This window comes from Pollicipes pollicipes, unplaced genomic scaffold (assembly GCF_011947565.3).
Source record: "Pollicipes pollicipes isolate AB1234 unplaced genomic scaffold, Ppol_2.1 Scaffold_2886;HRSCAF=3384_pilon_pilon_pilon, whole genome shotgun sequence".
Classification (NCBI taxonomy): Eukaryota; Metazoa; Arthropoda; class Thecostraca; order Pollicipedomorpha; family Pollicipedidae; genus Pollicipes; species Pollicipes pollicipes.
The window spans coordinates 1-13,325 of NW_023596185.1; the positions used below are offsets into that span (position 1 = coordinate 1).

Below are 13,325 nucleotides of genomic sequence, written 5' to 3' on the forward strand. Positions count from 1 at the left end.
TAAGTGCCAGGGGGGCAATAGTTGTCATTTATGCATGTCTGAGTTTCAAGGGATTTGCACACAAAAGAACGCGGTTTACGAAATTAAGTGTAAACTGCGTGAAAAAAAAAATGTGGGAGGGGGCATAGTCTTTGTCGCGGAGTTCATGTGACCTATCCGTTTGAGTTGTAATGAACACCTGCGAGGCGCTAAAAGCAAAACAGGGAATACCCCTTCCGGCGACGTTTCTGGCAGAACACCTCAGGCTGACATCCGGCGAGGTATAGACCTCTTGCCACTTTCGGAGCTCAGTCATCTACAGAGCACAGGACCACCCAGGCAGGAAACGAAGTAAATATGTTCGTTAAAGAAATCAGCGACCACACCTTGGCGTACAGGGCACCATGGGCGATTGTGCGAACGTGATATGTGCCTTGGTGCGTGGTGGGTGCTAGCTTAAAAGCGTTTAAGTGTATAGAAGATGCGTGACGCGTGATGCGCGGTGCTTCTTTAACTGAAATCGCTTGCATGTATACGGCCAAAAGCCTGGTGACTTTTTGAGCCCGTGCCATGCGGGCCTGTGGACTCAAAAGTGGCAGCACAAGTACCTAGCATCGGCCATTGGCTGAGTCTTTTGAAACACCTCTTAAGAAACGCCTTTGTGATAAGACGCACTTGTGAAACACCTTTTGTGATAAAACACACCTGTGAAACACCCGCGATCAAACACACCTGTGATACACTGTTGTATTGGACACTTGTTTATCGCCCTTGAAGCAGCCCTGACATTCCACACGCTGCTCGCTACATACATGTGATCAGTTATAATACTGAAAATGGTTTATAGCTCACTCCAGTTCTATCGAATCACATCGAACGAGATACATTCAGAAAAGGACGAATGGCTTATTTACTTCAAGTGACTCGGGATTTGTACTATTGTGCCTACGATAATTGTTTGGGAAGACCTGAAAGAAATATACAGTACGTGTTAGCCTGCTGCTTGGCTGTTACGATAAAATACAACTAATAGTTTGTTCATGAAAAGCTGGCGATAGCTGTCGAAAATATTTTTTCACTTTAAAGATGTTATTCACAACATAAATCTAGTCATTACTTTTGCATTAGGAAGGTTTTAAGGAATTCGCCTGTAGAGCAAAATGCGCACCTGGCTATTGAGTTTCCTGTCCAGCGTAACCTCTGTTACGCGCGAATGTTGAACTTGAAACCACCGGCCGGGCGCGCATCGGTGACTTGGCACCACCGGCCGGGCGCGCATCGGTGACCTGGAACCACCGGCCGGGCGCGCATCGGTGACTGGGAACAACTGGCCGGTCTCCGGGACCGGCCTGGCTCTGGCGCTGGCTCCAGTGCCGGCTCCGGCTCCGGCTCCAGCTCCGGCTCATATCCGGTCTCAGCTCCTAAAACAAATGGTTGGAGCCCAGAAAAGTGACAACGGTTCTGGCAACGTTTTACTCCAGCAACTTATGGTAATTTCTTGTACAATGCCAACCATGTATCTACATCTTTGCGACTTCCGAGTACACTTCAGTGCTTTCAAACATCAGAAAAACCAGCCAAATATTTATTCAAATCTCTTGGTGCACGAGCCAGCCGGATTTTAGCGGAGGTCCCAATTTCAAGCCATCAAACGCTGCAAGTGTTTTTCAACTGACCTTGCCACGGCTCGTTCGGATGTCAGTTAAAACTCGATGCTTGCAGCATTTTTATCTTCTCATTTCGTCATCAAATACAAGTAATAACTTGTGACTGGCCTCCGTCCATAGCGGGGCAATTGAATGTCAGTTGCAGCTGACGCGCCATTCTCGACAGCGTCGGCCGCGCCAAAAAAGCCGGCGCCGGCCTTTTCGGCTCGGCCAAGAGACATGTGGCTACTGATTGGCGGCTGCAGCTGTAGCTAACGCGCCATGTTCGACGACGGCAGGCGCGCCAAAAAAGCCGGCGCTGGCGGCGGAGCGCACCTGCCGCCACGTCTGTCGATATAGCAGCAGATTGATATCCAGTTGCCAGTTGGATATTGCGGGGCGTCTCGATTTCCTCCAAATTTGGTGTGCAGGGCCTTCTCAACACGCTGATTCCGAAAATCACTGTCTTTGGGGTGGAATTTTGCGTAATTTTCGAGTTATACGCTGCGTAACATCCCAATGTGATATTGCGGGGCGTCTCGATTGCCTCCAACTTTGGTGTGCAGGGCCTTCTCAACACGCTGATTCCGAAAATCACTGCCTTTGGGGTGGAATTTTGCGTAATTTTCGAGTTCTACACTGCGTAACATCCCAATATGGTATTGCGGGGCGTCTCGATTGCCTCCAAATCTGGTGTGCAAGGCCTTTGGAGTTAAAAGGCGTAGAATGTGGCAGCTTTAGATTATGGCAGTGAAATGAAATGGCCCTAATGGCAGTGAAACCTGCAAGATATTAATGCTGCCTAAATGCGCGATTCTCCTTAGTTGCCCACGGGCATGCTGCTTTCCGTTTAAAAATTTGTTCAGAATGAGGAAGCGCAGTACCGTGGGTTGGAAGGTGGAGTTACGGGTTGCAATGAGCAACCGTATTTCATGCATGGAATTTTACTTGGCAATCTGATTTTTGGACACTGTTGGACGGAGAGCTGATCCGTCCTCGTGGTTTCGATTGGACTTTGGACAATCGCTCCCGGAAAAACGTCTGGTCAGGAAACATCATCCCACCATTACACAAATGGAAAGTGATAATTCTCGCTGCCGCTGCTTTTGATGCTTATAACAGTACTAAAGCGCACCCGTGGGTCCGTGAAAAGCCGGCTACTTTGGGACTTAACTCAAGTTTAAGTTTTATTTTTCGCAATTTGTACACATGCGAAGTGTATTTTACGTTACAAACAACATCCTAAAAAAGTTTGACTTTATAACATTTTCGGCATATGGAAATGAACATACGACACAATGCTTGACTATGAGCTAGGCACATCGGACCTCACAATAAATCGGTTCTAAAACACCGCTCTCAAGGCCACCATCACCTGCTTTTCTCGCACTTATGATTCCTGACATTCTTGGGGTCACACACGCCGCGCTCCTGTGAACATTTGAAGCAACGCAGCACAATGACCTTGCCACACATCTTCGTCGCTATCCAGCCAGTCATCTCGCATGACGGCCATCACATGAGTACGAACACGCGACAGGCAATGCCAGTAAAAACGTCGCTTCACGGAGGAAGAGAATCATCAACGATACATTGCCGCGGCCCCAGTTCGTTTCCATCCCCTGCCTGATCCACCGCGTGAAGCAGTGCGGGATGCGGGCAACAAAATCCGTCAGTGACGCGTGGGGACGAGGCTGGTTGCCGTCAGCACCTGGGTACGGACGGGGTCGGTGGCAATCAGCGCTCGGCGCCGCACGTCGTGTGCCGTCCCATGCTTCGGCATGCAGTCGGCTATCAGCTGCTTGGGCCGCCTGACCACCGGTGTGTCGCCACCGCAGTCCGGCCGGCTCGCGTAGTGCGGTGTCTCCACTGCGGTCAATAACGGCGGGCTGATGTGGCCGGTCAGCCAACAACATGGGCATGGCGTGCACAACTAGCATGCGCTGCTCCACCAGCGTCACCAGCGTCCTTGGGAGATAAGACAGGCGGTGACATCACCCAAATCTTCGGGCTCCAGCAGTAAGGCACGATTGATTTGGTCACAAGCGACATCTTGTCAGTTTTTGGTTAGGACAAACAATGATAGTGACTACGTCGGACTATTACTCCACCACCTTAAAGGTCAGAAACGAAACAAAGCTGAGAAGGATGTCACTGGGCCATACCACCATGCCAATACATACCACACGGTTATCACTTACATCTCGCGAACTGACTTTCTCCAGTGAACTAATACGGACAGGCCCAAAGGGGAATTCCAGGGCACATATTCCAAAACGCATTGAAGCCTGGCTTCCCCAACACGCATCTACCAACTGTGCATATGGCTATCCCGTCCAGTGAATCTAATATCAAATTATCCGTCAGTAAATTCGTCTACATTCAAAACTAGATCCACGAAGAGCAAGCGCGTTTTCACCCTGAAAAGAGAAGGCATATATCACTTCGCCTGACCCCGTGTTGTTTTGCGGCCTCTTGAAGATGTTAGCCTCCGACCCGTCGTTGTCGGCTGCTGCCGTGGCCAGGAGCTGGCCGAACGGCACCAGCTTGACCATCAGCAAGCGCGTCAGCAGAATCAGGTGAACCAGCATCACCACGGGGAACGGCTTGCCAGACGCCTGCTCCCCAGACACGGCCGATGGCAAGCCCGGAATCAGGCTGACAGCTGTGAACACGACAGTGCCCCGTCAGACCGGCGATCGGCGCAGGCGTCGCGACGAGACAGGCTTCAACGACATCGAGTCTTACAAAACATCGTCTGCTACAATACATAACTTATCAGCAAGCCAGGCCACCAAAACATGAAATATTATCACTTTATGCCATTTACATTACGCCATAACATGAGATGAACGTGAGCAATATCTTAACCAGATAGAATCATTTTAAATATTCGGCAGCCAGTTGATAGCAGCCACAGCGTGTTTGGGATGGTTCAAATTGTCACCACAGATACTTTACAGCCTGTTCTCAGCGGCAGCACGGCAAAATGATGAAAGCGTTCACAGTGGCTATGCACCGCGTTCTAAAGGCCGCTTGACCGTCAAAGTCGCACGAATCGACGGCTCAACCCAGTGTTCTAATATTCGGTCACTTGGATGGCACGTATGTGGATATGTTTCATGTTATTACACCCCGGCTTGTGGCTCGCTGCCGACTGCCCATCCCCTTGTTCAAAATCAGCCAATCAGCATCGGACTGCGCGGCTGTGAAACCAGTATCTATGCACCTCAGGCTTGACAAATGCACTAAGTAGGTCAGGTGTCTGGGTCGGGTCAAAGGGCAACGGATTGGCGCAAACCGATTGCGTGCGGGGCCGTCGCCGGATAGCCAGGATTCTGTTAGCATTAATGTATATCTAAATCCCGCACAGCCCGCTGAATGCATTTTGGAACGCTGGCTGAACCACATCCACAAGTGAGACCCACCATCGCGACATACTCTGAGCGAGCACCGTCCGATCCAATCCGTCCGTGATCCCGTGCCGGTCCGCATCCCTCGGCGAGCTTACCAGTCTCGGGCGCCGCCCTGAAGACAACCTCTGCGAGAAGCACCACGACCACGCCGTTGGACTTCATTTTGGCTGGCTGGCTGTGGCAGGCGGCGGCCAGTGTGGCACCGTGACGCGCCTGGAATGGCACCGGCGTTAGCAGCACGGACACCTAGCTGAAGCCGAACGCCGGCCACAGAGTGTCCGATTTTAGCTCCAACAGCGACACTACGTACGCTTACACTTGCCGACGGCCATGGGGATGGATCAGACAGAACCTTCTGGGGCAGCCAGGGACACTGGTCGGAGCGTCCTTGCTGGGGCAGCCAGAGACGCAAATAAAAAGCACAAGTTCCAAAGCTACCAGCACGATGGCACGGCCTGAAGGCACAGGTACTGCGGAAGCAAATATACATCACTGTGCAAAAAAGACGACAAACCGCAAACAGGATGCTGTTAACTGAGAAGAGGTGAACAGAGCAGCCTAGTCGATTCGATTTGGGAGCCAACGGAGGACTGTTCGTAACTACGTAAACTCAAATTCTCTCTGACCTTTCTCCGAGACAAATATTGGTCTAAGTAGTGAGCCCCTTGTAGGTATATGCACCTCATCCTACCCATCCCCTTACCAAATTTAAGGCCATGTATTCGTGCGTAAGTAACAGTATGCTGAAAGTTGAAAACTGCATGTAAGTCCGCAAAAAAGAGAAGATCAACAAAGTGCAGCATCCATTTCAGCAGTTCCAGGTACGCAAGAGACGGCGAGGGCCGTACCGCCGTTTTCAGTGAAAGCGTTGGAGTTGTGTCCCGCTGGTGAAATTTTGGGTGCGCCTATGCACAAGTGCCACATATTTCTAGCGGCCGTCAAGCCGGTGTCACCCTGCGGAACGGCATCGCGGGACGGCTTGTGGGAGCCGTTTTTCCTGAGCGGCGAGGCACGGCACCACTGGAAGTTCGTGCGCCTGTCCCCCGGCGACGGCCACGTTGACTTTCGGCTACACCGGGCCTGCACACCAAATTTGGAGGCAATCGAGACGCCCCGCAATATCACATTGGTATGTTACGCAGCGTATAACTCGAAAATTACGCAAAATTCCACCTCATAGACAGTGATTTCCGAAATCAGCGTGTTGAGAAGGCCCTGCACACCAAATTTGGAGGAAATCGAGACGCCCCGCAATATCAAACTGGCAATTGGATATCAATCTGCTGTTAGATTGACAGAAGTCCTGCCGCCGGTATCGCCACGGCCGCGCCGTTTCAGGGACACCGTGAGCGTTCTAGTTCGGCATCATTACGCTGTGCTGTGACGTGGTCTACTTAAACGCGACCGCGCTATGATTCGTCTGTCGCTCCATAATTGCGCACCTAAATGCGCTTAAAGTGAACAAGTGACAAAACTTCAAATATTTCACCAAATGACATTTGTCAGGAATTTGAACGTGGAAAAGAACAAATAAAATAGCTGAATTATTCTGACCACATGTACTAGGTTTCCATGCTAGATTCATGTGATTTTTCCCTGATTTCTATGACTGCGGTCAAATCTGACTGATCATATAGAATTTGCGCAGCAGGTTGATAACCCGAAATCTGCATGATTGTTTGTAAATAATTCTCGTATCCATTGAATCTTAAATATATTGCATGTCATGACTATTGCAGCACGCCGCTTCGATGGTGACACAATCTTAACGTCCACGGCCGGTGCTTTTGCAGTACTTTTCTTGTTTGAGTCCACTTAACACAAATGTGTACATAATGGCCAAAAAATGATGTGGGAAGCCTGCAATCTTGGTCTATGAAATGTGCAATTTTGAAAATACTACTGAGGTACACGCGCCCTGTTGAATATTGACGAATCTGTGCCAAGCTACCATATTATACATGGTAGCTAAACGGTACCGGGCTGAACGACCTCGCTGCCATATGGCCATTTTTATCGGGTGCGGTCAAACCCTTCTCATTTCCTCACCTCTCAAGAGCATTTATAATTTCTGCTTAAGACAACATGAGAATGAATACCACCACAAGAAGAACTTGATATTAGTTCAGTTCTAGCGCATTACTGACGTCATTGCTTGAGTACATGGATAAAGCCATGCGTTGATATGCACTAGAAGGTTCATAGACTTATCATTGATTTCTCTGTCGTATTTGTAACATAACTAGAATCTATGAACGCAGCAGGAGAGGTTGATCAGACTCTGGCTGATGATCAGAAGTGGTTGAAATTGCTCGTGCACAGTCATGCTGCTCCCCCTTTGAAGCACCTTCAAAGCTTTATCTCACGTCGAGAGCGGCCTTCCAACAAGGCTGTTTAACGTTGAAACGACAGTGTCCTTGGTGGTTTGTATATACCAAAATTGTATGAGGATTACATGAGGTAAATGTGTCAATGAATGCACATCTGCATTTTTATTTATCTTGAGTGGTTGGGCCAGATTTGTTAGCCAATGCTCTATTAAAAGGAGTCGCTGGTTTTGCCCCTGGGTGTTGTGTCTCTCTTTTTTGGCAGCACTATGTTTGGGCTTGTTAGATGCATGTGTGATACAGATGCTGAAAATCAGAAACAGAATTCTAGCACTGTTCTGGTGTTTTCAGTTTCTGAGTAAAGGTGAGTGCTGTGTAAAGACCAAATGCATTTAGCCTAACATAGCATTTAGCCTAACATATCTGACAGTTTGGATCGCACTGCATGACCAGGTGATTTTCAGTTACCGTCCTTGTCAGAGCTGGTGTCAGAATTAGCTTCGATTTTCAATAAATATGCTTCATTTGCCAATGACTTTGTGGACTGAAAACGAGTCTTCTCAATTTGTGGACTAGGTAGTGTTGCAACCCGGAGTTTGGAAGCTATGTGGAAATTATCACCAATCCTTTTGTCTTGCATTTAACTGAAAAGACATAATTCAGACTGTTAGACTGTTGTTGAATTCCTTCAAAGGTTGGCATAATGCAAGATGTTGTACCTGCAACAACGGCATAGTTTTGGAAGACTATATCCCTGTTCAGTTGGGGGGGGGGGGCCAACACTGAAAAACAACAACGCCTACCCTCAAGAGATTCCAACAAACGAGTTACTCTACAGATATTGCTCAGCTTCTTCTCAAGCCTATGCCAAAGTTGGGAGACAAAGTCTCTCCCCTCAACTGAAAAGGAAATGATACACCTGGTTTGCAATAAGACGGACAATTTCATTTTGTTGTAAGGTGCGAGAATGGTGCGAAGGTGGATGTGCTAAACCGCTTCCTGAAGATTAAATAGTGTAACTGGCCTTGTATCACTTAGTCCGTACCAATGGCTCAGTTCATTAGAGCGCCTGGCCTCTGGTCCACCTACCCGTGGCGGGTTGGGCTCAAGTCGGTTTTGGCAGCCGTTATTTCACCACTGAAGGCAGAACGCTAAAATGCAAATTAACCTATAGAGCTTGAACTGATGTTTGGAGGTATGCAAAGCCGCAACTTCTCCGCCAGTGCCACCGTGCAATGAGTGTGCCCCACCCGCTGCCACTGCCTGCACGCACTGCTGCCTCATACTGGGATGGGCACACTACTCTCCGTTGATTCCTTGCCGATTTGGATCGCTTCGCGAATGCTCTTTCAGCTGTTCTTGCATGTGTAGCCAGATCCGAAGGCTCCCGACCAGGGTCACGCAGCAGGTGCGACCTCGCCTTTTGCGCTTCTCGCCGCACGCACACCTGAGCCTCACCACGCACATGTGGTCACGCGCTGATTTATAAGCCAGCCACAGCCAGCCCACCGAATCAGACTGTGGTCTGCCCGTGGTGTGCCATCCGGGACTGTGGTCTGCCCGTGGCGTGCCATCCGGGACTGTGGTCTGCCCGTGGCGTGCCATCCGGGACTGTGGTCTGCCCGTGGCGAGCACCGCATCACTGCCGAACATGGCCGCGGCTCATCTGCTCCTGCTGCTGGCGGCGTCGGCCGCCGGACGCCACCTGGACGCCGACGACGTTGGCCTGGGTGCCGGGGGTGACGGGGCGTACCCCGAGGAGCTCAACCCGACGCTGACCGACGACGGCCTGACCCTGATCGAGTCGGACATCGTGCTTCCGGATGGCGTTGACCGGCGGGCGCTCATGGCCAAGCGGTGGCCGCTGGGCGAGGCGGTGCCGTTCGTGGTGACGCCGGAGGTGGAGCAGCGGCGCACCAACATCGAGGCCGGCATCAGTCACATAGAGGACGTCACCTGCGTGACGTTCCGGGAGGAGCCTGTCGAGTTCGCCGGGGCGCCACATCTGCGTTTCATCAACGGCAGTGGCTGCTACTCGTTCCTCGGCCAGATGCAAAACAAACTCAGCGGTCAGTCCGTCTCGATCGGCAAAGGCTGCGCCGCACTGGTGACGGTGGCGCACGAGATCAGCCATGCGCTCGGCTTCTTCCACGAACAGTCGCGACCCGACCGTGACCAGTACGTCGAGGTTTTGTGGGACAACATCAAGCAGGGCAAAGAGGCCAACTTCAGGATTAAGGAGAACGCCGAAACGCTCGGCGTCAAGTACGACTTCCGCTCTATCATGCACTACGCTAAGTTCGCCTTCTCCACTACGGGCATGCCGACGCTTCGTTCGGTGGACCCTCTGCAGGGGCACTTGGTGGGACGGCGCATAGGAGAGATGACCCACCGCGACCCGCGCAATCACCAACATCGCGTACCAATGCGCCAACCACTGCACCGAGCCGCCCGCCTGCCAGAATGAAGGCTACGTGGACAAGTTCTGCCAGTGCGTTTGCCCAGAGGGTGTGGAAGGCGCGCTTTTGTGAGAACGTGCCGGATGACTACAGCTACTACGGCCCGGTGTGCGGCGACGCCGACATCACGACGCCCGGCGTGATCACCTCCCCCGGCTACCCCGACTCCATGGAGAAGGACCGCCACTGCTACTGGCTGGTGACGGCGCCGAGCGGCTTCGCCGTCCGCCTCACAGTCACCGACGTCTCGATGACGACTCCCCGAACTGCAAAAGCGCGATCGTATGTCGATCCGGGTGGAGGGAGACCTGCGCGACGAGATCGAGTCCGATTGCAACACGCGCCTCACCGGCCGCTTCCTTCGTCTCGGTCGGCAACCGGCTGCTGGTGTACTTCCGCACCCGCGGCCGTTCCAGTCGCGGCCGACGCTTCAGCGGGTCGGTCGAGTTCGTGCCGGACGTGTAGATCGCGGGGCGCAAAGCAGGCTGCGGGACGGGGGAGACGGGCGCTTCATTCAAGAAAGTGGCAGTGGGTGATCCTAGCCGAATCGACACCACTGTCTTGCAGGCAGCTGTTTGCTGATCTTGCTTACGAATACGGCGTGCCCTGTTTGGCATTCATCTGATTTTTTAGTTGGTTCGTTGATGTTGTGTTTTTATTGAGTTACGCCAACTATCAGGCACTACTCCAAACATCAACGGCCAGAAAATCTGCTACACAAACATGATCTTACCATTCTCATGAGTGGTGTGAAGGGAATCGTTCGATTTTGGGGTATGTAGGTGTGGCCTACTTTTTTGTATCTGCTTCAAACACACGACATTCGGGTGTGCCATAGTTTGTTATCATTGCGCTGAGGTGTCGTTGCTGGTAAACATCAACCATGTTCCTTCACCCTCACCGGTATCATCCTGTTTCCGGATAGTGTTTTTATCTGCCTTTGTTGCTCAATTAAAAGGCATTAAGCATGGATTACATGCACGTAGAAACACACTTTTTCTGCTACGCGTAACGGTATGGGAGAAGGTAACTCTACACGACCTATGGTGAGCATATTTCTTGCCTGATCACCGTCCCGTCAAAAAAAAAAACATGAGCCAGATGAAGGCCATGCGCAGTTTTTTCGTAAACTCTGACCAAACAAGTTCCAAAACTTTGTCAAATATTATTTTCATATTCACCTCACAGATGCACGTCAACGTCTTATTTGATCTGAAAATGACTCGTTAACATTGAAACAGACTCAATTTGGATCCCGATGCTGTCTTCAACAAGTTTATTTTCAAACCTATTTAGTGATGAGCTTTGTTAGAAATATTTTCCTGCCAAAAACTTTAAAAATGTGTTTACCTCATCTTTTTGCGTCGCACTGCAAAATAAACTGCGTTTTCCGGTTCTGTAACACTTGTCTTCATTTACCGTCGTTGCGCAGTTATAGTGCTTCAAATGTTGCTAAAATCTCGAAAAATTAGGAATTCAAGTATTTAAAGATGTCAAGATACTATTTCAGCTAAAAGTTATCCAGTGGGCAGAGCACTTGCACGCTAATTGTGTATAGAAAATGTAAAATTTGAACAAAAAAATCATCAGAATTTGGATTTGAATTTTATGTTATTTACATAATGCGTCTGGATTTGGATTTTTCTGCCGATTCTATTTGAGCTTGCACGTGGATATCCGTCATGGTAAAGTCGAACATTTAAGTGGCGCTTCGCGTAAACTACCGTGCTCCAAACACAGCTAATTTTAATAGGATCGTGAGGATATCGTTTATATGGTTACAATTCACAACCTTTATGTGAAAAAGCCTTGCGGAATGGAAAGCACTTAGAAGCATCTTACGAATATTTTTTTAAGCAGAATTTTTTCCTCCATCATCGTTTTTCTTATGTTGATTTTTTAAGCCAATTATTTTCAGTGCCAAGTTTAGGATTTTTGCACCCTCATAACTCGACGGCCATTCGTCACGCAACAAAACTGCAAACATTTTCTTGTTGGTCACGAAAACACAATTGGGTGTTCCAATTTTAATATTTTCATATATTTTCTAAGGTGGTTAGTTTAACAGCCACTGCTTCCAGCGTTTCACCAGTACGGTTCTTAGATCTTTCCAGCTGGGAGAACGGAAGCTATTAATTTTTGAATATTCATCAAAATACTGATTCATTCTTCGCGGTGGTACTCCTTAAACGTACCGTGAAACAAAAGTTTTCGTGTCTCAAGTTTGAAGACATAAAAAATAAGCAATTTTTTGAAAGCTTTCTTTTCACCACTCGATGCTCATTGCAATTCTGAGCGTGCCAAGCATCTTTTTTCAAATCTGACCCATCATAACCTTGCCCTGTTCTTTACCCACTCTTTCCCCAGTATCCTTTTTGTGACTATTGAATGACTTGGAGTTGATATTATGGGATTGACGATAACAATGTTCATAGAATGTTATGCCTTAACGTTGCAAAGCAATGCTCTTCTAGCTTTGGAAGATAGACAAATTCCCAAAATCAGCGAAAATACTTCTCCCTTTTTGCACGTTTTCACTGGATAGCGAGTGCCATATTCGTGTTCAGCGTAGTTTTTCACCAGCACGCTTGAAGTTAACTCCTTGACACTCGGGAGTTCAAAATATCGTGGTGTCGTAGAGGTGGCATTGAAATCGCTGTTAAGAACATGTTTTTGCTTTTAAACTCGGCCAATTCTTGAGACGTTTTTAAACTTAAGCCATGGTCAAAAGAGCAGAAAGCCCGTCAGTTCTTATAATCTAAGCATTTTCGTAGAAAGTTCTTTCCAACGCCGTTTTCATGTTGAACACAGGAAAATGACCATTTCTGTACGATGTGAAAATTTGGTACCTGATATAAAACAAATCCTGAGTTAAAAGCGTTTTAAGTCTGCAGCAGTGCAGCCCGTCAAAATATACATCTACTGTGTGCCGGAACAATAAAATTTAAGTGATTTAAGTGATTTAAGAACAGTTATGCGTTACTTCCTTCGGACCAAAATTGACGCTTTCCTCTATAACTCAACACAGATACTGATCAGGAATCCGGACCGCTTTCGTTCTATATACAAGTTTCAGGAATGTCAGATTTGGGCTTTAAAAGCTTATTATCATCTTGGAAACACCTGTTGCAAATTTCTGAGCCTAAACAGGTGCGGAAAAACGACCTTGACTCGTTGGAAAGCTGATCGTGGCCGTAAATCATGTCTAGATTCAAAATTGGTGTCAGGTATTAGTATATATCTTTGAGTTTTACATCTCTGGCTGCCTTCATTAAAAGCCCCCATTTCAGTCATAGTTCCATACTTAGCCTTGGATCGGCTAATCCTAACTGGTTTTACCTTCTGTCCCAAGCAATTTCCATATCCTTACGGTTTGACCATGGTTAAACGATGACGTCACGGCCGTCAGCTCTTGGAATCTTAGATATTCGGCAGATGCGCTAATGTTTATATTTTGAATTAAACGTAAAAAATTGGTACTTTCCGGTGTTCAGGTAC

The 13,325-nt window shown here is 48.7% G+C and overlaps 1 protein-coding gene across 1 annotated transcript; it reads left to right on the plus strand.

The window, feature by feature from the left end:
* The first annotated feature begins 9,019 nt into the window (after positions 1-9,019).
* Positions 9,020-10,292, plus strand: LOC119114675 (blastula protease 10). Its single transcript, XM_037238700.1, has 3 exons — positions 9,020-9,730; positions 9,874-10,109; positions 10,244-10,292. Exons 1-3 carry the CDS (start codon positions 9,020-9,022, stop codon positions 10,290-10,292), a joined length of 996 nt encoding a protein of 331 aa, XP_037094595.1.
* Positions 10,293-13,325: the final 3,033 nt, after the last annotated feature.